Source organism: Python bivittatus, unplaced genomic scaffold (assembly GCF_059951505.1).
Source record: "Python bivittatus isolate LINGU-HERP-01145 unplaced genomic scaffold, Pbiv_v1 ctg000330_np1212, whole genome shotgun sequence".
NCBI lineage: Eukaryota > Metazoa > Chordata > Lepidosauria > Squamata > Pythonidae > Python > Python bivittatus.
The window spans coordinates 11,288,635-11,316,601 of NW_028277058.1; the positions used below are offsets into that span (position 1 = coordinate 11,288,635).

Below are 27,967 nucleotides of genomic sequence, written 5' to 3' on the forward strand. Positions count from 1 at the left end.
AGGGCATGACCACTAACTTTATAATGCCTCTTTGGTTGAACAAAAGTTTTCTCAGTCTTAAAGAAAAGCACTGAGAATACTGTATCGGTCAAGTCCAGACTATCATCATCTAATACACTTTCCTGGATTATCTGTTTGTGGTGAACCTGAAAATGCCTCATTTGACAGATTGCTCTTGCTATCAGGTGAGCTAATTAAAAAAAAGATGCTTAGTAAATACAATTATTTTGTTAGTGTAATGACCACTTCTCTCTACATTTTTGGAATGTTTGCTGTTGGAGCATAACTGTGTAGACAGGTCTGAGTTCAGACAAGGTTTTAAAACAGTGTTTCAAGTTGCATAGTAACTATATATTGAATGATGCCTATTTGCCTTTTCAAAATACTTATTCCCATTAGTAGAATATTAACTGATAATTGGAAAATTTAGAAAAATGGTTTGAACTACCAGTATTTTCTTATTGGCTTGTGAATGTAGTATGGATAATTTAGATGCAAGCAGTAGCAATAGTAACTATCTAGCTGTATTAACATTCAAAGGTTATAGGTTTCAAGTGAAATATAACTGGTCACACTGTTACCAAATTCCCATATCAGAAATTTGTTGATCAGGCTTACACAGGAAAAATGACATGATCAGAAATTTGTTGATTGGGCTTACAAAGGAAAAATGACATGTCAGGATTTTTTCCCCCTTCTTTTCAGGTTCAAACCCACCTGGAAAATCCAATGAGGTATCACATTCAGCAAATTCCACAGAATCAAGTGAAGCAGCTCCTGACATTGGATGCCAAGTTGTCTAGCCAACCTCTATCACTGCCTCATTCCCATTCAATAACTTCTTCAGGATCTACACCTATATTAAACAGCGGTCATATGCCTCCTACTAGTAATATCAGCATTCCTGAAAGTCCAGTAACCAAGATACTAACTCTTGGAGGAGAACATGAAAATGGGGTACGGCATATAGCTGTGAGATTAGCTCAGAGCAAGCTGTCAAAATGAATGGAGCTGACAGAGAGGAGAACAGTTCTCCAACTTGTTCAGCACTGCTGTTTAAATAGTACGAGTTAAGTAACGATGACTTCAGACGTTAGTTTTACTGACTGCATCTTTAAAGCTTGCACATTAAAGATTCATGACTTCATTGTGTATTTGGATATCACAAGCAATGCATCATTATTAACAAGTCTTTGATTACAATATCATAACTGCTTAATGATACATTGTTTATATGATGTGCTAAGAAGTCATTTTTATTTTTCCAAGGAGTCTGACCATAGGTGAACAATCTATGTGGAAAAAAAAATGGTAGGGTTAATGCTTGTTACTGGAGATTTTAAAAAAAATTTCCCTAAAAGGATGATGTCTTGAATTTTAGTCTCCCCCTCTGAAAAGGGAGATACCAGCAACCCTTATTAGTCCTGTTTACCATATTTTCAGTATCTAAGACAACCTTTCCATTTCAAACAAAATTATTGGGCAAACTGTAGCCTTTCTTCCATGTAAATACACTATAAGTGTCTTTTGCTTCAGCAAATAAGGGTTGTAGAATTATTGAATTCTATAGCTTATAAGCATATTATTTAATAATATAACAACTCCTATTCTGCAAACATAGACACTAGGGCTGTCCAGATCTTTGAGGAGGTGGGTTGGTTTTGACAGAGACTGAAATGAATCACTCCTTGGAAAATGGTTTTATAAAGCAGTGTGTTCCCTCACTTCTAGGAGTAAAGCAATAGTATGTGCCCTTCCTAATTTTCAGACTTTGTTCCTTCTATTATAGAACATTCTTCTTGACCAATTTGAAGCCACTTCAGTTGTTGGAATTCTCATGCCTTAGGTTCATGGCCAAAATACTGATTTTCCAGAGGTAGAAAGTTACACCCAAATTCTTTGACCTCATTCAGTTATTTTTACAGTGTTCAGAACCATTATTTCTGCCATCTGGTCTACCTACTCTTAGTTACTATTTCTCTTATTGCTGTAAATTAGTCACATAAATGATCCTAGCTAATGAAAGGTCAGAAATAATTAATAAGATGTTGTTATCATAACTAGCCACATAGTTTTGGCTATGAGATGTATATCCCATTGAGAGAGAAGGAAATGCATTTTGGATTAGTCATGTGAGATTAGTCATGTAATCTAGCTGATTAGAGATAATCAGGAAATAGGATAAAATCAGTAAATAACTGAAATCAATCTGATTGGCTGAACACAAATCATATTTCAGAGAGGCAGCAGTCTAGGACTTCACTGAATATTTCCTCAAATTAGTATTTCTATTCCCCCCCCCCCAAATCAACAAATAGCTGTTTAGTTCAAGTGTTAGATATTTCTTTCTTCTCTGTTCTTTCTCCAAAGAGCTCAGAAAATCTTACATATTGTTTCCAAGTGATCTTTAACCCACATGGTATATAGGAACCATTCCACCTCATTTTAGAAGGATCACTGCATTGTGTCCTTTCAGACCATTCTCTGGAAGAAGGCTATCTCATAAAGAGGAGATACGTTTGCCAAATATTATTTGTTTTTCATTGGGTTTTGTACTTCAGTGTACAAAGTATACTGTACTTCACTCAGAGTATGTATCATTGATCTTCCTTTGGAATGAGCGTGTGTAGGATTGTACTGTGAGTTCCACTATTAACTATTCATTTTCACTCATTAGCAATTCTTGTTATATTAGATGGAAGAAGTTATTGATGATATAATCAACATGGAATCAAATTTTGATGATAAAGGGATAAGTCGCTCTGAAACACCACTGCTCATGCCAAGAGTGGTAAGTAATTATTGGCATAGTTTTTTATAAGAGCAATTGTGAATGTGGGTAAAAATTGTAGTTTAGAATTGTAATCAGATAAAATGTGTTGTTTATTTTGCATTCTCTTGTCAAACTATCCTTTGCAATAACAAATTGTAGATAGGTGAAGTAGAAAGCCACATTGGTTCAAAGTTGTCTACCTATGTTGACTTAGATTATAAATTGTGAATTTATGGATTCATCTATTTACTACAATGCCTTTAATATTTTTTGTTTTTTTCACCAGTTTGTGGTCACTTTTTTCAGAAAAAATCATGCAGAACAACATGCATGACTCAAATTCCTTAGCATTTATTTTATTTTTATTTGCAATTTATTTGATAAGACATTTCTATGAGAATGCAAATTATTGCAGAGAATATATGCCTTACTATTTTCATATCAGGCAGTTGATTTTAATTATTTAACTATCCTGTAGGTGTGAAAAAATATGAACAAGAAAGGTATAGGATATACTTACAGACTTAGCAATTGTTGTTGAAATTTACTATTGTCAAACATAATAATGAAGTACATTCTCCTATATACAAATTACAATTTAGTATAATACTTTATTATTAAAATTCCAACTCCCTCTATCCAAATGTTCAACATTTATGAACAATTAATAAAAGTCAAAGTTTTCTCTCCTCTGTCCCCACAGAAATTGAACTCCTAGGCTCAAATATTACATTTAGACCATTATGGCACCTGAAGTAATGTTGTTGATATGAGCGATTTCTAGTCAGTAATTACTATGATCATTAAAGTTTAGTACATGTTTGATGGGGAAGGAGCTGACTAAATATTAACAACTCTATCACTAATCTTAGCTGACTGGAAAAGGCTGCACAAGACATCAAGGCAAATGTCTTTGTCAAGCACATTTTACACTAGATCAGGCATAAAGACCAAGGAAGAATCAAAGGTCATTTGGTATATCAGCTTCAGCAATTGTCAGTATGTTATATATGCAGGGCTTCCAAAAACAAAAATTAACAAGAAAAGCAAGCATTAAATTATGTGGAATGTCTATACTGATTTTTTTAAAAATAGTAATATTTATTTACTTAGTTAAGAATAATGAATGCTATATAGTATGATTCAGTAGAGCTGATTTTAGATTGTAAAACAACTACAAGTGGTCCTCATTTAACAACCATTCATTTAGTGACCATACAAAGTTACAATGGTGCTGAACAAAGGGACTTACAACCAGTCCTCACACTTACAACTGTCACAGCACCCCCACAGTCACATGATCATGATCCAGGCACCTGGCAACTAGCTCTCACTTACGACGGTTGCAGCATCCCAGGGCACATGATTGCCATTTGCTACCTTCCCAGCCAGCTTCCAGCAAGCAAAATCAATGGGGAACTATGTGATTTGCTTAACAGCCATGGTGATTCACTTCATGAATGCTGCAAAAAAGATTGTAAAATCAGGTGTGACTTGCTTAACAACTGCCCTGCTTAACAATGAATTTTCCGGTCCCTATTGTGGTCATTAAGTGAGGACTACCTATAATCAAGAATATAAACCAAGACTGGAAATTTGCAGAATTCCTATGCAGGAGTAACAAGAATTGAAGAGTTGGCAATGGTATACCATTAAATGTGTCCCCTTGCTCAAAAGATTTAAGGCAAATCTCACAGAAGGAGAAATTTCATATATGTTGTGAGGTTTATTATTAAGTTTCAATCTCAGACTTAATGGATATGATTTATGACCCCCAAACTAGCTGCAATTAACATATAACTGGAAAAGTTGTATGAAACGTTTAGAATTGCTCCCACTGGTTTCAGCGAATTGGCAAATGTTTGAACATTCAGTGGATCTAATAATAATTGTTAAATGTGCTAATAACAAGGAGAAAGAAACAGCTCACAGTGTACAATATGCATCCATATGCTGTGCCTGGAGTATCATTATCTATCAGTGATGGAAAGCAAAGCTTTTCCCTCCATTCAGCTTCTTCTGGAATGTGGCTGGGTAGAATGTGGTATATTGATTGTGTCCCACCTACAATACATTAAGCACATATGGATTCCATTTTTACAACATAAGAATATTGCACATTATTTCCCTCTCTCTTAGAGAATCTTGCCTTCTTTCTTTTTTTTTTTTTTAGCATAGCACTCATGTCCATGCTGAGACAAATGCAGATATCCAACATGCAAAGTCCCTCCATTTTTCTTTTATTTCAATAGAATGTAGCTCCAAGAAGATCTATCTTTTGATACCAGCTTTCCTGGTTAAGTAACATATAACTGCATAATTTTATGACTAGGGTGTGATTTCATAGAGCTGTTTTGTCTCAGTGTGCTCTGTTTCCTCTCACTGACACCTAGTATATTCCTAGATGTGTCTGTACTAATACTTCTTCAGAAGGAACTGTACTTTTGAAACAATTCGGCCACCACCATGTTTTGTTCTGCCTAATTTGTACATAAAATATTTGCATAATGTTTTTGTTTGGAATCAAACTTGCTGTTTTCCTTGTCATAAATTAGAATTTAGTTGGTAAATACTTGCTTGCTTGCCATGTAAACAACAAACTACTAGGTCACCTAGTTTCTTTTAAATCAGTATAACTTATTTAAGAGAGTATCAGCATAGGATCCATGCCCGCCTCCACTGAAATTCATTGTGCCTCTACTCTGTCCCCATACAAACATTTCTGGAGTGACCAATGGCTGTGTTTCTTAAACATGGCACTTTAGCATCCTATAGAAATTTGGTTTTTTACTATGCATTTATTGGTAATAACATCATGATACTCTTTTTGTTGGTTATTTCTATTTTATTGCTTATTAAAATGGGTATCTCAGTATCATGGGAGTTTAAGTGACATTCTTAGCAAACTTGATAGTTGCCAACAGTACCCATGTTTCCTCATTAGCTTTTAATTAAGCCTTAAGCTATAGATAATGTAATGTTTATTATGAACTTTTTCACACAAAAATGTAAATCCATATCAGTACTGTATTGTATAATTTACTCTAGTTTTTGATTCAACTCCTATCTACAAATGGGATAAGTAATAAAGTTATAAAGTTTCTAAGGCTGCATGCATAAAAGGGAGTAACCATCAATCAATCCATATGATATTTCACAGGTAGAATATGGTTTGAAGTCTGTTAATTCATGAGATATTCCACAGGTAGAACATGGCTTGAAGATGCATCTTATGGCCCCATCTTGGTATAATGTGAAAGTGGGGTGTGCAAAGCACCTCCCACATGAACAAATATTAGTCTGGCATCCAAATGATCCATATACACATTTTAAGGCAATCCTGATCACATAGATCACTTACACAAAAGCAGCTGCTAATGTGTAGAAGTTATTTTGCAAAGGGGGGGATTGATATCAGTCCCACTTGGTGGGCTAGACCAGGAAATCAACTCCATGGAAACCCTAAAACTCTTCTTTATTGGGACTGGCTACAACATAGATTCTTGCAAGCCTGGTTGTGCTTTACCTCCCTTTTTTCTTATACCTCAGTTGTTCACTATATATTTGTTCTTTGGACAGCCCATATTCCTTACTTCTCTGTAAGCATTGAGATCCTAATGTGTATTTAAAAAGAATGGACAGAGAAAAGGAAAACATTTGATCACTAAATCCTTTGTGCATTAATGACACGCTGCTAATTTACTGTCATGCCATTCTTCCTTAGAAGGGCTTTGCTTTGTTTTGCTACTCTGACTTTCCCTAGTTGAGGATGCAGACTATGTCCTTTAAAAGATTATCTCCATGAACAATTAGTTGAAGTAAGAGTTTTAATGAGGACTACTACAGCTGTATGTTTCATTCATCCCATACTGGCAGGAGGCAGTCCTCTCGTATTCATTGTAGTAAATATCCAGATCATTGTAGCATAGTGGTTAAAATGTTAGCAGGAATGTCTGTGAGGTGTGGGCAAAAAAGGAAAGATGGCAGCCACAACAGGATAATCAAAATTTTGCCTGTTTTTTTATGCATGATGCACACCTTTGATTGTACCATCACAGCTGTCAACTAGACTTTTTAACCATATCCTGCTGACGCTTGAATGTCAGAGTTGGACTGCTGGTGACTTTGGGCTAATCACTCTGAGCCAAATCTATCTCACAGACATTCTAAGAAAAGGATATCAATTTTGAAAGGAAGGGAGGGAGAGGGAGAGAGAGGGAGAGATGGAGATGCTTTAATGAAAAATCAAGTTTCTTTATATCCTGCTATGGAATTATCATCAATAAATAACCACAAGCAACCGGTTGAGAAGATATTCTAAAGTCTGGCTTAAGGAAAGACTTTGTTTTACGCTGTGAGAAAGTCAGTCCTGTCCAGGCAGATGTATTCTACTGGAAATGAGCTAAAAACACATGTGATCAGAAATCTAGCATTAAAATTGATATTGCAGCATTGTACACTTAAGTTGGGATTCCATTTGAAGAAAAGGGCCACAATATAATTACTTATCAGCTGCTGACCTATTCTATTAAAGATTTTCTAGTTAATACCACTGCTCTGTTTTCATTATTTAGCTTGAACACTGTTCTCCTTGGATGTTCTGGTTTTCCAATATTGTCTGCCTCATCCATCCGCTTACTATACAATCAAACTCAGCAATTTTGCTTGCCTAGTACAAGGACAAGTGTTACCTTGAAGATAAAAGGTCTTGTAGATGGGCAGTTAAATCACAGAGAATTGAAAATAAACAATTAAAGTTACTTCAAGGTCATTTCTGCAGCTTGCAGCTAATAATCAAACAGTCTCTCAGCCTGTTTGTGAACAGGCTTAATAGGCTTGGCCAAAGAGAATACACAAAGGACCACTGTTTCCAGTTCAGAAGGGGAAATATATTTTGATAGTTTTGATTTCATTGTGTCAGTAGCTGCACTAGAGGCAGTGGACCAGTTGGTATTCAAAGGAACAAAGTCAATGCATATTTTGTAGTTCATCTGCAAAGCTTCAAAGATTAACCATGGACATGTTGGCTAGTTAAACTGAATAAACCTGAAGGTAAATGATAAGAAAATGAAGCGAACGTTGAGCAAATTTTATTTTAGTTAATTACAGATGAACCACAACATTCTTTTTTTCCTGCCATACATTTGTAAATGAAAATAGCACTAAATTCTTAAACCTTTGAAGCCACTGTCTTTGATGGCTGCACTTTGAATCACTGTGACTGAGGCTTAAACTGAAGAACTTAAACTTAAATTATTTTTTCTTCTTCTTCTTCTTCTCCTGGGCAATTGTCAGCCGACCAAGAATCTGCCACTACCTACTTTCTAACTAATAATAGGCTAGAAATGGGCTCTGAGTGCTGCTCTGCTGAGGCAAACTGTAACTGATAATTAGTTAAATTATAAGCAGTTAAATTAACTGGTGAACAAGTTAAAGTAGACAAGTAAACAAGTTTAAAATTTGAAATAACTGGATGTAGAAGGAAGTTCTCAGGGAAGGCTGGATCGGTATCAAACATGATTTCATGGACAATCAACATGACCCAAACAAAGTTGATTCCACATATGAGTGCGCAGTAGTCCTTGATATCTTCTCATTCAGCTATTTATAACTATATTCATGAACTTCTTTTATGAGGTGAATGTGATGTATCTGTAGAGTTTAATGTCTGATAGCTGTTTCAGGTATGTAGCCCTCACTTGATAAAAGTACAAACATAAGTATGGATAGTGACTGTTACAGAAACCCAAATGGGTAGAGACTGGGAAACCAGGTTACAAATGGTGTCATAAAAAGGCTAAAGATATTATGTTGTAGATAGGTATGACTACCTAGTGAAGAGAAGACTAAGGGAAGACATGATAGCAGTCTTCCAGTATTGGAAGAGCTGTCACATGGGAAAGGGTGTGGATTAATTCTCTGTGGTATCCCAGACTAGCACAACAGGGGGAAGCTTTACAGAAAGGAATCCAAACTCAGGGATTAACTATGAGAGCTATTAAGCAGTAGAACAGCCTGACTCCTAGAGGGTGTGCTCCGTCACTAGAGGTTCTCAAACATTTGCATGGAATCTCTGAGGATTCCTACTGTGGGCAGAGGTTGGACTAAAAGACCTCCAAGGTCACTTTTAATTCCACGATTCTGTGAAGCAGATGTTTCTGCCAAACCTGTTAATACATCAGTCCATTGGTGCAGTAAAATGCCTTCTGAGCTAGGGAAACCACAACCAACCTATATAGGGAATCAAAATGATACTCAGGAAAATGACCCATTCAGGGTGACCCAAATGTCATGATAGAAAGTTACTTATTCAAAAAACAAGCCATGAATTTTCCTGGAAAAGGTATGCTAGCTAGAAGTGTTATTTATTTATCTATTTATATCATTTCCCATCTCACACAAAGTCACTCTGGGCAGTGTACAACAATAAAATAAAAACAATAAATATATAAAAACAATCATTATTAAAAAATATAAAAGAGTCATTCTGAAAATCTCTGGTTACCTCCCAATATGCAGCACCCTAGACTGGGCAGGTATAGCTAAATGAGCTGTGTGCAAAGGCTTTGTGTGACCAAAAATCAAAGTCTGCCACCATTTCCCTAGGCCTCAAACTGGGCATTCAGGATTGAGCAGATCCCTCAATGATCATCCATCCTCAGGACAGACAAAAGGAAATCACTGTCTACATACTACAGGTAGTCCTTGCTTAATGACAGTAGGGCCTGGAAAATTAGTTATTGTTTTTCCATCTTATTTACCTCACTAGACAGCCTTGTAAAATTATGCTAAGGGGACCCAAAAGAGCCACATTGAATTTTTTGGAGAAAAAAGGTGATGATAATGAAGAGAATGACAAAAACTGGATTATATTAATCATCATCTCCTCCTGAATGTTTACAACAGGGGTCATATGCAAAAAAGCTCCAAATCTGAATTAGGTAAATTACAAAGTAATGTTCTTCTTTGATTGGAATTTTAATTAGCTACTAACAGAACATCTGGAATCTAACTTGGATAGTGCATTCTGATTTCCTTGGAACTTCATGTTTCTTCAGTTGTATTGTCTAAAGATGTCTGGTTAACCATTTGCTGTGTTAATCATTCAGCGTGGATCTTAGCATTGAGCAGAATGGTTTATTTGTGAGAGGGGAGAGGGAAGAGACATATATTGACCTGTGGTTTACTGTCACAGCCACGAAAACAATATGCATTGAACTGAAAGGTACCCTTTCTCTACATTTCATGATTTGTGTGGTGTATGTCTGTGGTTCATAATAGTTTAAATATGACAGCCATCTTATAGATTGCTTTTATTATGTAAGAGGCCAATTTGCATTGGCTGCAGGTTTGTTCTTTACAATTAGCAAATCTTTGATTACTGCAATGATGTAGAGTTTATGCTAGCTTTGCTCATTAAAATAAGAGTTCACATGGTGTTATGCTACACAAGCTTAATGTTTTCATTTTCAGTTTTAAATGAATTTGTATATCATCCATTTACTTTCTGAATGCACAACAGAATTGATGTATTTGCTCTGACCTGGAAATAACACTCCAATAAGGAAAGTACTACAGTTAGGACAATACTCTAGAAATCATGACTGTTTTTTTTTTTAATTTGCATTGTGCTAAATTTTTCATAGATGTCCCTTTATCCAAAAGCCTACAGACAGGATTTTGATTCTTATTTGTACATTGCTGCATGCATTTCAGAAACAGATCACAGAAAGAAATCAATATGATGCAGGTGTACTCCAAGAACTGAGATATTATAGCTGACACATGGATATTCTACAGCCTGTTTAGTTTGAGACTCAGTCCCTGAATCCATATCAAACGTGAGGAATGGAGTGTAAGAAATGAAACCTAACAGAATGATTCAAATAGTGAAATGGTATCTCCATTTATCTCTTCCTCCTCCTCCTTCTCCTCCTCCCCATTTTGATTAAGAGGATATGTAGTTCTGGAAAACATTTTTCACACACAGCGTCAAGTCAAACCTGCTGTCAGCATGATAAGTATCTCACTCTTCCTTTGAAAAGAGGGTATACATCACTGAATCTTTGCAAAAACATAATGAATTTGGTTGTACTATGAGAGAATAATAAACCCTTGCAGTTCTTACCTGGCCCAGGATTTGAACTAAAGGCTCTATATAGCTCAGAGTTAAATATAGTGCTACCCGATGCTCGCTACAATAAATGTATCTTTTGCTGTTTTATTTCTTGATGTATTTTTGTATTTTCTCCATGGCAGCCACAAAGTTGGAAACCACTCCTTCAAATGCATAAAGTATTATCTTAAATTGATAGGCCATACCCACATATACACTCAGGCAGACTGATAAATGTATGGTGATCATTTAATGAAACCCTAATATGTATAACAGTTATTAACAAATTAGCCTTCCAGTGATAATGTTAGCATTACAATCAGCACTGCCTTCTTAATGGTCTCTGTATCATTATATATAATTTCATATTTGCTTTTCATTTCTTCTGAACTCAATCCTGATTTCTTCAGCATCCCAGCATTATACATATGCTTGATAATTTAGGGTAATACTTAATGTATCTGATGGAAAGTACGCTAGGCCATGAAACCTGATTCCATCAACATTTCCAAGATTCTCCACATTTTTTATATTTAAATTGAAGTTCAACATACACTGGAACTAAAGAAATGTTTACCTAGACTAGGTTATAGATCTAAAAGTAACTCACCATTAATTATGAATTGATTAATGAGATCTGCCAAAATAAACTCCACCCAAAAGAATATTTAACATAGTCTTCTAATGTTTGATATTTGTGTTAAAAAAAAAAAAATCTACCCCACCTCCAAATTGTTTGTGAGATGCAACTGGTAAAATGCATGCAAAAAAAAAAAAAAGGAAGGTAATTACATCATTAAAAATACTTTTATATTTATAAAACCTGCATTTTGAAATTTATGTAACAAAGGATAACATCCATAAAAGATTGTGTATTTATATTAAAAATTGCATGCATCAGGAACACTGACCATATATCAGAGAAAGTTGCAAATAAAAACAGGCGATGATTTTTATGGATTAGAAAAAGTCTGCTAAAAACACAGCAGATCTGAAAACTGCTGAACTATAATATAATAGACAAGATTTATCATGTAAAATTTATACAAAACAGCATGTTTCTAGATTCAGGCTAGAAAAATGCATGCACACATAGAGGAAGAATTCACTGGTCATCCAATGAAGCTGAATGCTGGCTGAATTGGGACAAAGAGAGGGCCTTTCTTCACATAATACATATTCAGAATATGGAATCTGCTGTTAAAAATACAGCAGAGATTACCTGTCTGGATGGCTTAAAAAGGATTACACAAAACCATACAGGCTATCAATGGTTATTGGTTCCCTCTAATATCTGAGATAGAATATCTCTCAACATCAGTTTCCAGGGTGAATGTTGCAACATTCATGCCCTGTTTGTTGTACAAAGTGGATATTTGGTTTGGCTCAACAATACTCTTTGCATCCTATTCTTATAATTTTCAATACATTTATCCATTTTCTCTTCTTAAAGAGACCTTATTCCACTTTTTCTCTTCCACCTCTGCTTTTTCACTTGGTCATTATCTGAGGATGAATAAAGGTTGTGGATGAAATGCGTTGTTGAGATATGATGGAGTGCTAGAAGTTTTAAATATTAGACAATACATTTGTTTTCTTCAGTATTTATTTATGCATTTCTTTAGTTATTACATTTGCATCCCATTTTTCCTCCAGAAAGCTCAATGAATTGCACATATTTCCACCCACATTTATCCTTTTTTTAAAATAAATTTTATTAATAGTTTTACAAAGAGCATAAAAACTAACACAAACTAAAAGAACAAAGAAGAAAGAGAAAAGCAAAAGTGCAGAAAGAGAATAAAATGAAAAAGAAAGAAGAAGCTTCTATAAGTACAATTACAAAATTATCTCTTACTCTATGATTACAAAATCTCGCTTTTTTCTATTATCCAATTTTTTCTAATCATCAAAACCACAAATCATAAGTGTATTTTTTTCTGTTTCATGCAAAAAGTCTATAAGAGGTTTCTAGTCAGCCATAAATGTAGATACTGTTTTCTTCTCTGATCAAAGAAGTGAATTTAACCATCTCCGCAAGTTCCATCATCTTCACCAACCATTCCTCCATTGTGGGTAGTGTCGAACCTTTCCACTTTTGAGCATATAATAATCTTGCTGAAGTTATCATGTACAAAAACAAAGTTCCATGACTTTTTTTCTAATTCCTAATGTCCATTAGTCCCAGAAGTAATCCACCCTCATTTATCCTGACAATAACCTTTCATGGAAGGTTGGACTGAGAGGTAACATTAACCCAAGTCACCAACATAGCTTTTGACTGCTACCCATACAAATGATATCTAGTAACATTATTAGGCTGGAAGATGGTGTATGCTGACCACATTGTGGGGCTTCTTTCTGAGTATATAAAAGTTCCCGAGGCATCCATGTGGGGCGAGGGCTCAAGGTAGGGGCAAGTAACAAAAGCAGCATCATGCTGCACCCCTTTTGTACATGCACCACCATATAGCATGCATATAAAAAAGGAGCTGGTAGCATCACAGTGCAACAATGTTTTTGTCATTTTGATGAAAGCATCAGATCTTGTAGATGCCTCTGATAAAATTGCATTGTTAATTAGTTTTTGTATTTTCATTTACTGTTGGATATAAAGCTAAATACTCCAATTTACTGATATTTTGGGTTATCATGCATTTTAGACCTTTGGCTATTGTGATTCCTTTCTTCTGTTTTCTGATATCTCATTATTACTGTCTGTGTGTGTGTGTGTGTGTGTGTGTGTGCACACCTTCAAGTCAGACCCGGCTCCTGGTGACTGTCTGGACAAGATCCTGCCATTTTCTTGGCAAGGTTTTTTTCAGAAGTGGTTTGCCATGGCCTGCTTCCTAGGGCTCAGAGGGAATGACTGGCCCAAGGTCATCCAGCTGGCTTTGTGCCTGAGGCGGGACTGGAACTCACAGTCTCCCGGTTTCTAGCATGATGCCTTAACCCCTACACCAAACTGGTGCTCTCTCTCTCTCATTATTCCTAACTTGTGCTCTATGAGAACTCCATGTAGCCATATAACAAATAGGACAAAACAATCAGTTGTTGTGCATTGATCTGGGAAACATTAAAAAGCACGCCCTTGGGACTTTCATCCCCTGCGCCTACTCAGAGACTCTTAACAAAACTAAAGCATTATGTAGGGCACTAAGAGCAGATGAAGGTTGATTGTGTGTCCAGTGGATAGCCAGCCAATTGCCTGATGCCCTAGCAAGTTAAAACCCTGGAAACAAAGGTCCCAAGTCCCCTTTTGAATCATGGAGTACCCATCTATTGGGGGAAAAAATTACAGGCACTGGAATAGTTGGTACTTCTAGATTTTCTGTATGAACCAACTGTTCATATTGTGTAAGGTTATATCAATCAAGGGCATTACAAATGTGAAAGTTATTTAAAAAATCCCAACAAAATATCTACAAGCCTAATTTTATGTATGGAAGGATTTCATGTTAAAGATCAGAAGTGAATGATCAAATAGCAGGTTATAAAGTTTATGTCTACATAGTAGATAGAGAATTAATTACCTAATCTCTCCTAATGCCCTTGTAAGTCAATTGCCCACAGCATGGTCTCCTATGCTCCACCCAAGTCCATTTTAAGATGCTTTGCATAGCTGCATCTTTTTTGTATGCTGCACGAAGCACAAACAATTTAGGAACTGAGTTCAGGGAGATAGTTAGAAATTCACTTGGGTCTCAGGTAAGATCAGCAAGGTTATTTTCCCTTTCAACTTAACTCATATTTGAAGTGTAGTAGCAGTAATCCTGTTATTGGAAAATATGCTATGGCATTAATTCAAAATCAGACATCAGGGGCCATAACCAGGCATCATTCTGCATATAAAACTCAAATCAACCTTCCTCTAGTTTCTGCATATGGAACAATGGCAATTTTGACCCTTAACATTTAATTTTATTTTATACAAGATAAGGGCAAAGTCTGTTTTTTAGATGAGCATTTGCAGTTCCCGTTGAGATTAAGACATGAATACGCATATGAAAAGGAATTTTGTTCTTAAGTATCTACATATGCTTTTCCCCTTACAAAATCATGAATTTATTTTGATTCCCTCATACCTAATTTTATGTCTTTTTCTTTCACTCCCTCTGTGTTCTTAAAAGCCTTCAAGTAGCATTCTGGATATGTACAACAGTGACCAAGGAATGACAGCTGCTAATATGGGTCTTACCAATACTTCCTGTCCTTCTAATTTGCCTGTTAAAAGGGAAATCACAGGTAATATAGCTTTGAGGTTTTGGCATACTAAAAACCCTTTTTAAACAAAAATAATTGCTGCCTTAAAAAAGTTGCTGAAGTGTCTGTGTTGTTTGTAGAACAAAGATAACCATGCAGATTGAAAACAGTGGAAGTGATTTAAATACACATTGTACACTTTCACAGTGTACTATTTCTACTCTCCAATCCCTCACTAACTAGTTTTAAACCATCCAAGTGATTCTTTTCACTCTTGGTAATGAATTATGAAATGTGGAACAGGTAGGGAACACTATTAGCCATTTAGCACTCTATCTCCAGATGACTAGGAACGTCCCTGAATCAGAAAGATCTGGTTCAAAACATTTTTCTCTGTTTGTCCTGAAGTGAATATTCCTGACAATAAAGTATAACTAGACACATGCTGCTAATGACTGTAATTACTGTAGGAAACATAATCAATCTGCACACATTTTAACTTCTGGCCCATGATATAAATAAATTATCATCCATTACATTTGTTCCAGGTCATCATAAGTGACTCTCTTGAAGGTTCACAATACACCCATTCACCACATTAATGAATTAACATCTTTCAGACTTTCCTTCAATTAATCTAAAGAATGTTAACAACCATGCAGTTTATCAGTGCAACTCAAAGGGAACAAAGAGCTGGTTTTCTTCCTCTTTCCCCAACATACAAATAGTTTAGAAATATGATTATGTCTGGCATGATAGGAATAGGAACTCAAATTCACTTTAAAGTATTATAAGGGTTTTTTTCCCACCCCCATGTAAAGTACAACAAATTGGATACTGCTTCTTCAGAATTTTAAGAATTAAAAATGCATGATGATTTAAAAAAAATAAAATAAAAAGTCAGCACATGCTCTAAACAACAAATACGGAAGCAGGAAGTGGCAAAATCATTAGGGAATCTGAGCCTGTAAAACATTTAAAACTTTGCTTGAAAAAAGTTCATTGTAACTCAGAGCACTCCATGACCCATATAAATAAGTTTTGCTTTCTGTCACAGATACACGAGCAATGGCAAAAGAGAGACAAAAAAAGGACAACCATAATCTCAGTGAGTATATTTAACACTTTTCTGACATTCATTATTGTTAGTAGACTGTAGAAAAACTCTTTCTTTTAGAGTTATTGTTGAAGAAAGACTGAATGAACTTTTCTTATGAAAGGGGCACACCTGAAAAATTCACATGGACAATAAACCAACTCCCACTCCATTTCTTAGGATATATTTTTTCCCATGATATATAATGGAATGGATCCAGAATTCACCATACTAACAGCAGACCCATGAAATCAATGGACCTTGATAGTTATAATGCACTCACTTGATTTTAGTGGGTTTGATCTGTACATAAACATCCTGGTCTTCTGTTTCATAAAAATCATCTTTACCTTGGGAAATTATGTTGCTCAGTAGAACTGCAGTTAGCACAAACTTTACATGGAGAAGATAATTTCTAATAATTCAGCTGAAAGTAGTGGAAACTTTTGTGATTCCAGAGTACTATTGCCAGCCTAAGGTCTTAGTTCACTATGATGAACAAAGCAGCAACCATTTTTTGAGGGCAGGAATGGATGACATCACTCTTTACGCCCTCAATTTACCCTCAAGAGGAAGTCTTCAAGGAGGTCTTTTGCTGCTTATGTTAAATTATTATTGCAATAGCACAGTGGTTAGAATGCTTGTTTTACAGAACAAGAAACCTGATTTTTTTTTCTTTTCCTGATCTCCCTATTTTTCATGGGATTAAAAAAATAGTCCATGGTTCCATTATGTTGTGGTTTCTTTAGTCACTTGAGTCTCCAGTCATTTGACTCAAGTGACTGTAGAAATGATAAAAGGCGCAACCCTAGATTTATATTTTTTCCTGGCTTTTAAAAAATTTTTAAATATGGAGGTCAGGGAAAGAAAAAAAAAATAATAAAAAACACGTTTCTGCTAGGTTTTGAACCAGGTATGTAAAGAAAATGTTCTAGCCACTGTGCCTCTAGAAAGACACTGTAACCGAGGTAGCAACAGACCTTTCTCAAATAAACTCTGAAAATGCAAGAAAATAAAATTTATTTTTAATCTGGTCATTGTGCATATGTACATTTTGATGCTTTACCTTTATATTTATGCATTCAATTTAACTTTGTAGACATGAAAGTGATTGGCCATTGCTTTGCTGAAACAGGAAGTTGGGACGGTACAACAACAGGGAAATTGTCCTATGGGAGAACATGGTAGCCTGCAGTCCAGAGGGAATCCATTTCAAGAAGTTGCCAAACCATCTCAGGCCGGGCAGGTTTTTCTTAAAGTGACTTAGACTAAAACTGCCATGGGCACAAGACAGGAGCAGCCTAGAAGTACAGTGCAGACATGCTCATAGTAAGATATCCTGAGCTATGGACAATGCTCAAACTACCAGTTTCTGTATAAAGTAGTTCTCATATAGCTTTTCCTTAATCTGCACTTTTTATAACCTGTTCTTCAACTCAGAGTGCGTTTATGTGATGATGTCTGGAGTCATCCATTGATCTTCAGTCAATGCAAAAAGTATTAGTGATCACCTCATTATTATTAATTTTTCTTATTATTATTTCCAAGCAATGCATAAATATTGTTAATACTACATTCTTGGCCTTCAGTGCCTTGGATTAACTTGGGATATGTTGCCTACAGTTGTGTGCACAGAAGAATGCCTGAAGTGACCAGAAATGGGTTTTTAGGAGAAAGAGTTAGAATGTTCAATTTGTAGAGATTGTGCGTATGGCCCACATCATCTCACCATTAACAAACTGAAATAGGTCTGTGCCATAAGGTTAGATATCTAGGTAAATAGAAATTATATTTTCCTATCCAGTTTAAACTAGGTAAGGAAACCAATATTCCATTCCATTCCATTTCATTTCATTTTATATTGAATTATGCATGTATTGGTGATGTTAGCATAATTGGATTGTACATTATCCCCATTGTTTTCTGTGCAATTTATATATGCATCCTGTTTCATGGGCAACTTAAAATGAAACCGCATATTCCAAATAAATTATGTCTATGTGTCAAATAATTTAAATAACATCCTAGTTAACTTGGTATTCTTACTTTTGAATAGTCATCTTGGTGACAATGGCCACTAAGTATGCCATAACACTCCATAATAATATGAAGCAAGTGGATGGCTGCATGCAACAAGCAGATATTAAATGTAGATATTTTACAATCAAAAAGTGACTTGTACTTTTTTTGAAAAAAAAATTAAGTAATTTTAAAAATTAAAGTATATTTGTTATATACTATTGGGCAGTTTTTTCACCAACTTTTCAAGCATTCATGGTAATCAAGATTTATAATTTGTGAAAGAATTAAGCATACATTCTTAAGATCAAGGCTAGACCTTCCTTTTAAGTAAACATGGATGAGATTGTAAAGTAAATGTTTCTATTCAAATGACAGCAAACACATGATGGTATTAGCACCTCTTTGCAGCCTTTCAAAATAAGTTGTCCGATATGATAAAACCACATATTCCATGAGCACTGATTCACAATTTTAGTTCATTGTCAGATCAGATGAGAATCACAATTATTATTTGACCTCACACAGCCTTAACATTAGAGGTGCAAATTGTTCCATTTATCTTATTTTATACATTAAATTCCTATAAAAGCTTTATTAGTTGCACAGTTTTAGATGAAGAGTTAGGTGTTCCTTCATTAAAGATAAATCTTTTGGTGTTTATTATTTTTCTTCCTTAAAAAAGAAGTTAGTGATTGGACCTGTTGTCTCCAGGATAATTAAACTAGCCATTTAATGATTTTCACAGATTAAATATTTTCAGGTTTACAAAGTAGAAATACTGTGCCTTTTTGAAAGAGAGTACAGTGTTTTGTAACAGAACAACTGTGTTGCTGTCTGTTAATAAATTATATCTTTTCTGTTGTATTCTGCTATTACTAAAATATCTTGTTTTTGTAGTTGAAAGAAGAAGGAGGTATAACATTAATTACCGTATCAAGGAGCTTGGCACACTTATTCCAAAGTCTAATGATCCGTGAGTTCACCTGTCATTTTTATCATTGTTTTTAGAATTTAAATGCAAAGAAAATACAAAGAATGGAGCAAAGTATGAAACAGTTTTTTTAGACATCACAGTTAATGTGGACATTTTGTCTAAAGACGGTAGATTGCTAGAGTCAATTTTTGTGTCAGGTGATGGGTAATTCAAGATTCTAGCTCAACTCACATAATATATTGGACCATGTGGTAAGATATTTTTAACATGATTCTTGATGGATAAATGCCATTTTGGGGTCAGTATCTCCTTGATTAGAGATATAATGTTCACTATCATTATGTCAAACTTAGTTCATAAAAATGTGCATCATATATATATATATATATATATATACACACACACACACACACACACACACACACACATACATACATACATACTGGTAGCTTTTTAAATACATTTTACCAATCTGCTTAGGAATTATAAACCAAGGATAATCATAAATTAGATTAGCAGAATAATTAAGTAATATATTTAGATTAATTTGCAGTTTAATCTTGGAATATTTAATAATTTTAATTCCACTATAAATCTGAAAAATACTGATTTTATCAACTTGCATACATTTCTTGACATATGGTCATCTTGAAAGGTGATTCTTTTAAGGCCACCCTATATATGAGTTCAATTGTTTCAGTATCAATGCTTTCAATGCTGACCATAAAAAGAGAACAATCATATATATATATATATATATATATATATATATATATACACACACACACACACACACATACACACACACACACACACACACTTATATACAATTATTGTTCCACATACGTATAATGAAGAACTGGATAAAGAGTCTTCCTTAATTTGAAATACAGTTCCAATATAGTAATTAACTAAATTTCAAAACCCAGATCAATATTATGAAGTAATGTTGGATTTAACTTATAAATGCAGGCATAGTTGAAAGAGAAGCTGACTTATTTACAATCGTACTGTATTATTTTGATTAAGATATGTATAGTTGTTGATGTATACAAAACACTATGTGAAGAATATGGTCAAAGAAAATGAACAATGCTTTCCATTGATAATTTTCCAGATGGGGTATGTTTGTGTATATGTTGGTGTGTGTGAATTGTTGGGTGTGCAGTCAGTGTTGTTTGGCCGTTTACTTAATTTGCAGTTCTATAACACTGATGTGGTACCACCATTACACTGAAGACAGTTATGAATCATATTAGTGTGGATGTACAAAGAATACAAAGCATTTATTTTCATATACTATATTATAGAAAAGTTTGTTTTAGTTTGTTTTAAACATACAGGTTTCATAATGTGATATGGAATAGTTGCTAAAATTAACTATGATTTTGGTGTATTATCAACACTGAAGATCAAAATTAGATAAAACCTTTTATTCAAATAAGAATAAAAGCATACTCATTAGGAAATCAGGTGAGAAGAGTTATAAATTTTAAATTATATTCAAAAATTTAAGCTTAAATTGTCAGTAATATATGTTTCCTAGTTCATTAATGTACTGAACATAGATTTTAATCTTAGAGTTAATAACAAAAGCAATTTTTACTAAAAATATAAAGACTGTAAAAGTAGAATCATGAATCTGCATTTAGATCTTACACAAAGAAGTCACTTTATTACTTTCTTTTGACACTTATTTTCATTCTGGGATTAATTTTAATATATAAGGGCTTTTTAACTATTCTATTAAAATTTCCATTCAGAAGCAATAATATCTAAGAGTGAGTAATGGTCATGTAAATCATTATTTCATATTAATATAAAAGATTTTGTACATTTATATGAATTTTGCTGACATGCACAATTGTGAAAAGGTTATCACTACTTTCTACAGTGATATGCGTTGGAACAAAGGAACTATTTTAAAGGCATCAGTGGAGTATATCAAGTGGTTACAGAAAGAACAACAGAGAGCGCAGGAATTAGAACAGAGACAGAAGAAATTAGAACAGGCTAATAGACGACTGTTGCTTCGAATTCAGGTTTGTAGAGGAAAATGCCTGTTCAAAGCCAACCTCTCCCTCCCTCTCTGATTTTCCTACAGCTTTTCCATCATCAAACTGTATTCAGTGATTATAAAACACATACACCTAGATATTTACACTGGAGAAGGGGAAAAAATCTGTACTGGATACTCAAAATATGGGGCTTTACACTTTGAAAAATGTTCCTGACCTTGTTTTACCTTGGGGTACATTGTGGCACATTAAATTAAGTAGCACATCATTTTCTGGTAGCTTCCTATAATAGACAGCAAATGATCTACAGCATTTTTAATTGGGTAAGATATCCAGGCAGGTTCTAGATAGCATTCCTCAATATTGTAGGATAATTAATGTTTAGAGACAGGATTTTCTCTTCACTTCTAAGTACCTAGTGAAAGGCAAAACCCATTCAAGGGGAAGTACTTGGGCCTGTTTCATTTTCAGAGGTAGACACTTCAGTCAAAATCAGTGATACTAAAGAGCTTTTATTTTTATACCTCTAGGCATTATTCATATATATTTATTTGATTTCTATTCTGCCCTTGTATAGGAGATCAAGGTTTTTCCTCTTTGTCCCCACAATAGCAACTCTGTAGGGTAGGGTAGGCTGAGAGACAGTGGCCCAAAATCATCCAATGAGCTTCCATCACTGAGGGCAACTAGAATCTGGGCTTTTCCACTTCTAGTCCATCTGGTACACTGGATTGAAAAACAGAGTAAAAGATTATAAATAAATATAGTTGATATAGATATAGATATATAGATATAGATAGATATAGGTACTCTCTGAGTCACTATTGTGGACAAGTCCCTGCAGTCTTCTTGGCAAAATTTCAGCAGTGAGTTGCCATGGTCGTCTTACCAGAAATTAAATAGACACGTATAGGACTGTATTGTAAGGTATGGTGACCTTAGCAAGTTAGTAGAGTATTAAACTCCAGTGAGATCAATAGGACTTCCAAGTCTATGTAACCATAGCAGTGAAAAACTCTCATTGAAATTACAGGGTTTGAAAATACTTAACTTTTGCTAGAATATGCACAAGATTGTAAATAGATGCTTACCGCAAACAGACATTGTTTTTATAAAAACGACCACAGTGCCACATCTGAGAACATGGGCATTTTAAAATTGTGAGAGCCACAGAACAAAATGTACACCTGAGTCACTGTCCCCCACTTTAATTATTTTTGGGGTGTTGAACTCAAGAGCCCAGCTAGTGGAAATTTGTGGAGAATTTCTAAAGAATAACTATTAGGATCATACTTCAACTGATTAGTTTTTCTGATATGAATTGAAAATATGATCCCGATCATTTCAAATGATTTAATTTCTTTGGAGATGAACCCTATATGAGTTAGGCCCAGGCAATTGCCTCCATACTATCAATGCTTCACCACAATTAAAAGACCGTGCTAAACAGCTACATTAAGCAACAATTCTTTATTCATACATTAGAACTCTTTCTCCTTCATTTACCCAGTATCATATCTGATTCCAGTCTTCTCCAGAGGTCACCCAAATCATGAAGAATATTAAGAATCCATTCTACCAGCAGAATTGCATGTACTGTACAAGCAAAATTGGGAGACCATCTGATAATATTTTGTTTATTTCATCATTATAGTACTTCAATATTTATTATGTCCACAGTCTTGCTAATTGGGGTAGTCTATAAACATTGAAACATACATTCATACATAAATTTTTAATAAATGCCTATGTTATGGAAACAAGACCTGATAAATGTTTAAAACTGGTTTAATTCAATCAGCTATAAGGTATAGCCAATGTCAGAATGATGCTAATGTTTTGTTAGCTTAAAAAATGAAAGCAAAGGTTTCTAATCTTACCTGTCACAAGGAACAAAGGATAAGCCTACGTATTTAATACTTCTGAAAACTCTGAAGCAACTGAAGAAAAATGTTTTTTGTTTTGTTTTTAAAATTTTGGAGAAAAATGGAATAAATGCAACTTATTTTTAGCACTCCTTACAGGTATTTAGTTACTTCGTAACTTTATAAAATAGACTTTCTTTCTTTCTTTCTTTCTTTCTTTCTTTCTTTCTTTCTTTCTTTCTTTCTTTCTTTCTTCCTTGTTTATTCAAATTTTTTTGGGATATCAAAGTGAAAGTATTTTACTGTAAATGGATATGCAAAGTGCTTAGCTCTAAAAATGGAGCATTTCTTCAATTTTGCCTGCTTAAAGAAGCTATATATTCTAGATTCAGAAAGCACTGATTTTCAGGAAAAATTGTGAAAAAGCTCAGAATATATATTTTGGCACAAAGCAGTGCATAAAGAATCTCCTTTTTCAGAATCTGAAAACCCCTAACAGTTTTAATTTCTTCTTTTATTTTTATCATTTTATTATCATTTTATTATAACATAACATTTTATTATAATATTATTGTTTTATGGACTTTTGGAAACCGAAGGTGATTCTGCACTAAGATGAGCTTTGATACCCTTTCTTGAACAGGTATCTTGATTTCCAAACATAGATCTATTTCTTTTGCAACTTGACCACTTTATGTACCATTTTAACCATCCTATATATTGTTTCAAAATAAAATGTTATGAAATATTTCATAATTAATTATCCATTTTTTAGAAGGAGAATGCCTTGAAGGATTTTTTTGTTTGATTTGGTTCCTGATTCGTTCTTTAACCTGGCATTCATATCTCTGCATGGGTCTGAGACTCCCAAGTCATACCAGTAGCCCATGGTTTATCATAAGACCATATGTAGTCTTTATGTGACTTTAAAAAGACACAAGAGAACTAGGCTAGTTGCATTAGTATGTTACATTTTAAGCATACTATTAGATTAGAATTCAGAACTGCACCAGATGTAGCAATGTGATGCATGGAACCCATATTATTATTTTTTTTAACCCTGCTCTCCAAATATTTTGTCTTACACCACAGGAACTAGAAATACAAGCACATGCCCATGGACTACCAATCATGTCTTCAATAAGAGTGGTTGACTTAGCATCCCGTGTCATGAGGCAACAGGCATATCCAGAAGATAATTCAGTAGACTATATTCAACATCTCACTGTGGCCCACGAGCAACATGCTGATCTAGGTGACCCAGCTGCAGCCTTTTCTGATCCACTCTCCCACTTTACAGACTTGTCTTTTAGTGCTGCCTTAAAAGAGCAGAGATTGGAGGAAATATTATTAGATGATGCAATATCGCCACTTGGGATAGACCCTCTTCTATCTTCTGTGTCTCCTGCTGTATCAAAAGGAAGCAGCCGAAGGAGCAGTTGCAGTTCAGGTGATGGTGATGATGATGATGTATAATGTGGAAAAAACATTCCATAGGTAGAATAGAAGGAATTCTCCCTTACTTTATTGGTGCTATATTTATGTTGCTGCTCGTTTCAGCATAATAGGGGTTGATTGCTGATAGAATCTGTTTTAGGAAGGGTTGAGTGTGAAATAAAAAATAGAAGAAAACTTCCAGCATTATGGAAAGTGGTAAGATTTTACTCTCAGGCAAGACAAGGTGGCAGAGCAGGGGGACACATATTCAAGGAGAACATTGCTCTTCATGTATACAGGGCAAACATTTTGAACAAAAGGTTATTTTATTCATTAAAAATCAAGTTCCTGAGTCGTGAGGAGAAGTTTCAGATAACCCTTTGCCCTCTGTGCATGGAAGTTAATGCAAAGAGGGCCTGCTGTTCCTTTTTCTCCTGGAACATGTGGGGATTCTTACCATTTCCACAATGCCTTTGTTTGGAAGTGATGGGACTCCAGTATTATATAGCTTTCAGATACAGAAGTGGGTTGTTATTACAGAATGTTGGGATCAAGGGTAGCCAGTTACATGTGAATCTAAAATTAGAGGATATGTTTTCCATTTTAGGGTGCTTGAACTATTGAGACTGAGAAGCAGCACCCTAAAGTACGTATATTTGATTGCCTAGTCCATGCATTGGGATAATGCTACACCTTCATTCAGAATTATTTTAAGGGGAATTATGGTGTTTCAATATCCAATTTGTAATCCACAGCCTGGCAACTTCAAGAAGTTATTCTACAGATCATACCCCATTCCAGAATAGCTCATGAAGATTCAGGTCCAGAGAAAGTACCTCACATCCTGGAATTCTTAACATTGCTCTTGAAAACACTTCTTAGCAATATAAATTATTTGTTCATTAGGACTGAATCAGAAGGAGTCCCAAACCTAACAGCTTGAAAAGTGTGCATAGGGGATATAAAACTGTGTTGCATGTGGGAGAACTTATAGCCCTCTTCGTATTCTGGAACTGCCCCATTCCCCATGAACAAGGTATAGTGCCCAGCAATAGCACTCTAAGGTGAATTGTAGGGTTACAAATTGGATATTGAAACACCATAATTCCCCTTAAAACAATTCTGAATGGAGGTGTAGCATTATCCCTGAGCATTTTCGGAATAAAATTACCCAGTGGTTTCACAAAGTCTGAATAGGCCATATACTGTAAACAAAGGATTAGATTGGTGCAGCCTAATACTTAAGTTCTATAAAAGGCAATTATTAACATTAATTGTTCCAAATCACTGAAGAATGGATATTTTATTTGAATGGAGAAATGGTACTATAGGTACATAGCTGGTGTAAACTATTCCCCATTATAGTCAGGAGAAATGTTGTGGAATTCATTGTATTATTTGAAGTGAAATACCAGTGGTAGATATGAAAAAGGAAAAATGCATAGATAGGGATGAAGGTCAAAGAGAATGCAGAATCTTGCCACTGCAGTGTTATATATTCTACACAAAAAGCATCTGTTTATTTTAGAAATCCTTTGGCTTCTTCCTGCAGTCACTAATCACAGCACTGAAATATCTATTACAAATACAGTAATATCTTATATTATCTGTAAGAAATGCAGCATGCTCTAATTTTACTTCCAATATATTTAGAATGGTATAAAAACTTGTTACTATCTAGCATTTTGTACAGAAACTTTTGTAAGAGGAATCCTGTGGTAGCGTGGATGTGCAATTTCATACTACAGAAAAGAAAAAATATATATATTTTATTAGTCAAGATTTACCATCCAGACAGTTGACCTTGGAATAACATTTGAAAATTAGGATATGGACTTCCACAAAACATATATAGATTGATGAAGTAAGAGAGGTTTAGCAGTAAGAGGTTGTGGGTTACTTGCATCATTTTTGGATCTATGAGATCCTGGAGAGTAGCATGAAATTTTGATACAAAAAACATAGAATATAACAAAGTAGTGCTCCTAAAGAATCTAGACAGTTTCAGAACAACCTTCTGCTGGACACTTTCCTAATGAATACATTGACATTAAATAGATTATACTATTTCCTAAGTTAGATTCTATATAGGTGCTTAATACTCCTTGGTTTTTTTAGAAAATCCTGAATCTTCATCCACAGTATAATTCTACTGATGATGTTACAATATGCATGCATCCCTGCTTTAAATCTTAATTTGAATATTTTAAAAAAGAAATGTGTGTATTTTACATTCATGTTATGCCCCAGTTTCTCTCTCATTCTCTCTCTCTCACACACACCCACACAGTGCTGTGCAAATTGCACTAAGGTCTTCTTTACATGAAGTGCCTTTATTTTTCACTAATATTTGAAATATCATAAGATCAAGTATTGGAAGATCTTTATCGTGCTCTTTATGCAAAGGAGATAGGATTTTCCTTCTTACTATGTTTTTATACATGGGAAAGGGAGGTAGGCCAAAATAATATTTGAATACTTCCTCAAATATGTCTGAAAAATGTCCCAAAAGCTTCCAAAAGAACTTAATCAAGTCTCAGTAACAGGCATGTGCTTTTTCATGTGGTGGAAGTCCTAAGAACTTACAACTAGATTAGTTATTGGAGCAGGAGGTTTGGGCATTTTTCTATCTCTTTTTTCTAGTAAGAGATATTCAAGATTCTCTTATTCCTTCAATCAGGATGAACAGTAAAGTTATCATTAAGCCAAAAAAAAAAAAAAGAATTGAAATATTACTCTTATTTAATTCATGAAGTAGATGTAGATACTCATCAGATAAAATACAAGCCAAAGCCCTAAGTTATCTTACAGCAGAGGTAAAAATTCTAGAAAAAACTGAAAACATGAAAAAGAAAGAAGAAGAAGAAGAATGCTGTGGCTTTATAATATATTGTAAATGGTTGACAATAATTTCATCACTTAATCTTAATAAGAACATTATTATAGAACATGTGATTGTTATAGGGCTGTATATATAAAAAAGAAATTATTGTAATTTAAAAATATGTGAAGTCTTGTAGATCATTTGCATTTACTGTAGAGTCATTTTTATAACAATTACTATTTTTTAACATGAATGCAATCACTTGTTTTTTAAGCAACTGCATGCAAAAGAACATGCTTTTTTACCAACTCTGATTCAATCTTTATTAAAGTAGTTTTAATATAGGGTGATATTTTATTTATTTAAAGTATGCAATTACAACCTTAAGGTAAAATAGATCTTTCTATAACTTGCATGAAGTCAGGCTGGCAGTAAGCAACATATCCAGTGAGACATTATAATACCAGCTAAGCATGTTGACTTGCAGAGATTATGCTGAACAATAGATACACAATGCCATTCTAAAACATCATGGTCATGTTGTTCCCCTACTATGTACTTAATACAATCCTCTTTTTTTATTTGTTTATTTGTGTTCTTAAAGTTTGGAAACAATTTAAAATGCTGTAGTAATTGCTGGTAGGCAAGATGGTATCAAATAATTAATAAAGAAGCTATA

At 34.4% G+C, this 27,967-nt stretch overlaps 1 protein-coding gene across 1 annotated transcript; it reads left to right on the forward strand.

The window, feature by feature from the left end:
* The first annotated feature begins 152 nt into the window (after positions 1–152).
* Positions 153–27,945, forward strand: TFEC (transcription factor EC). The gene is made up of 8 exons (XM_088141706.1): positions 153–185; positions 706–957; positions 2,696–2,791; positions 15,020–15,134; positions 16,150–16,200; positions 19,108–19,183; positions 21,039–21,186; positions 24,120–27,945. Exons 1-8 carry the CDS (start codon positions 153–155, stop codon positions 24,501–24,503), a joined length of 1,155 nt encoding a protein of 384 aa, XP_087997832.1. The 3' UTR covers positions 24,504–27,945.
* The last annotated feature ends 22 nt before the right edge of the window (positions 27,946–27,967 follow it).

What these genes read in the sequence shown, in the direction of transcription:
- TFEC (XM_088141706.1), top strand. Translation starts at nt 153, where the DNA reads ATGCCTCATTTGACAGATTGCTCTTGCTATCAG. An exon ending in ATTCCAAAGTCTAATGATCC is followed by an intron (nt 19,184 to 21,038) that starts GTGAGTTCACCT and finishes TACTTTCTACAG; the next exon opens with TGATATGCGTTGGAACAAAG. An exon ending in GACTGTTGCTTCGAATTCAG is followed by an intron (nt 21,187 to 24,119) that starts GTTTGTAGAGGA and finishes CTTACACCACAG; the next exon opens with GAACTAGAAATACAAGCACA.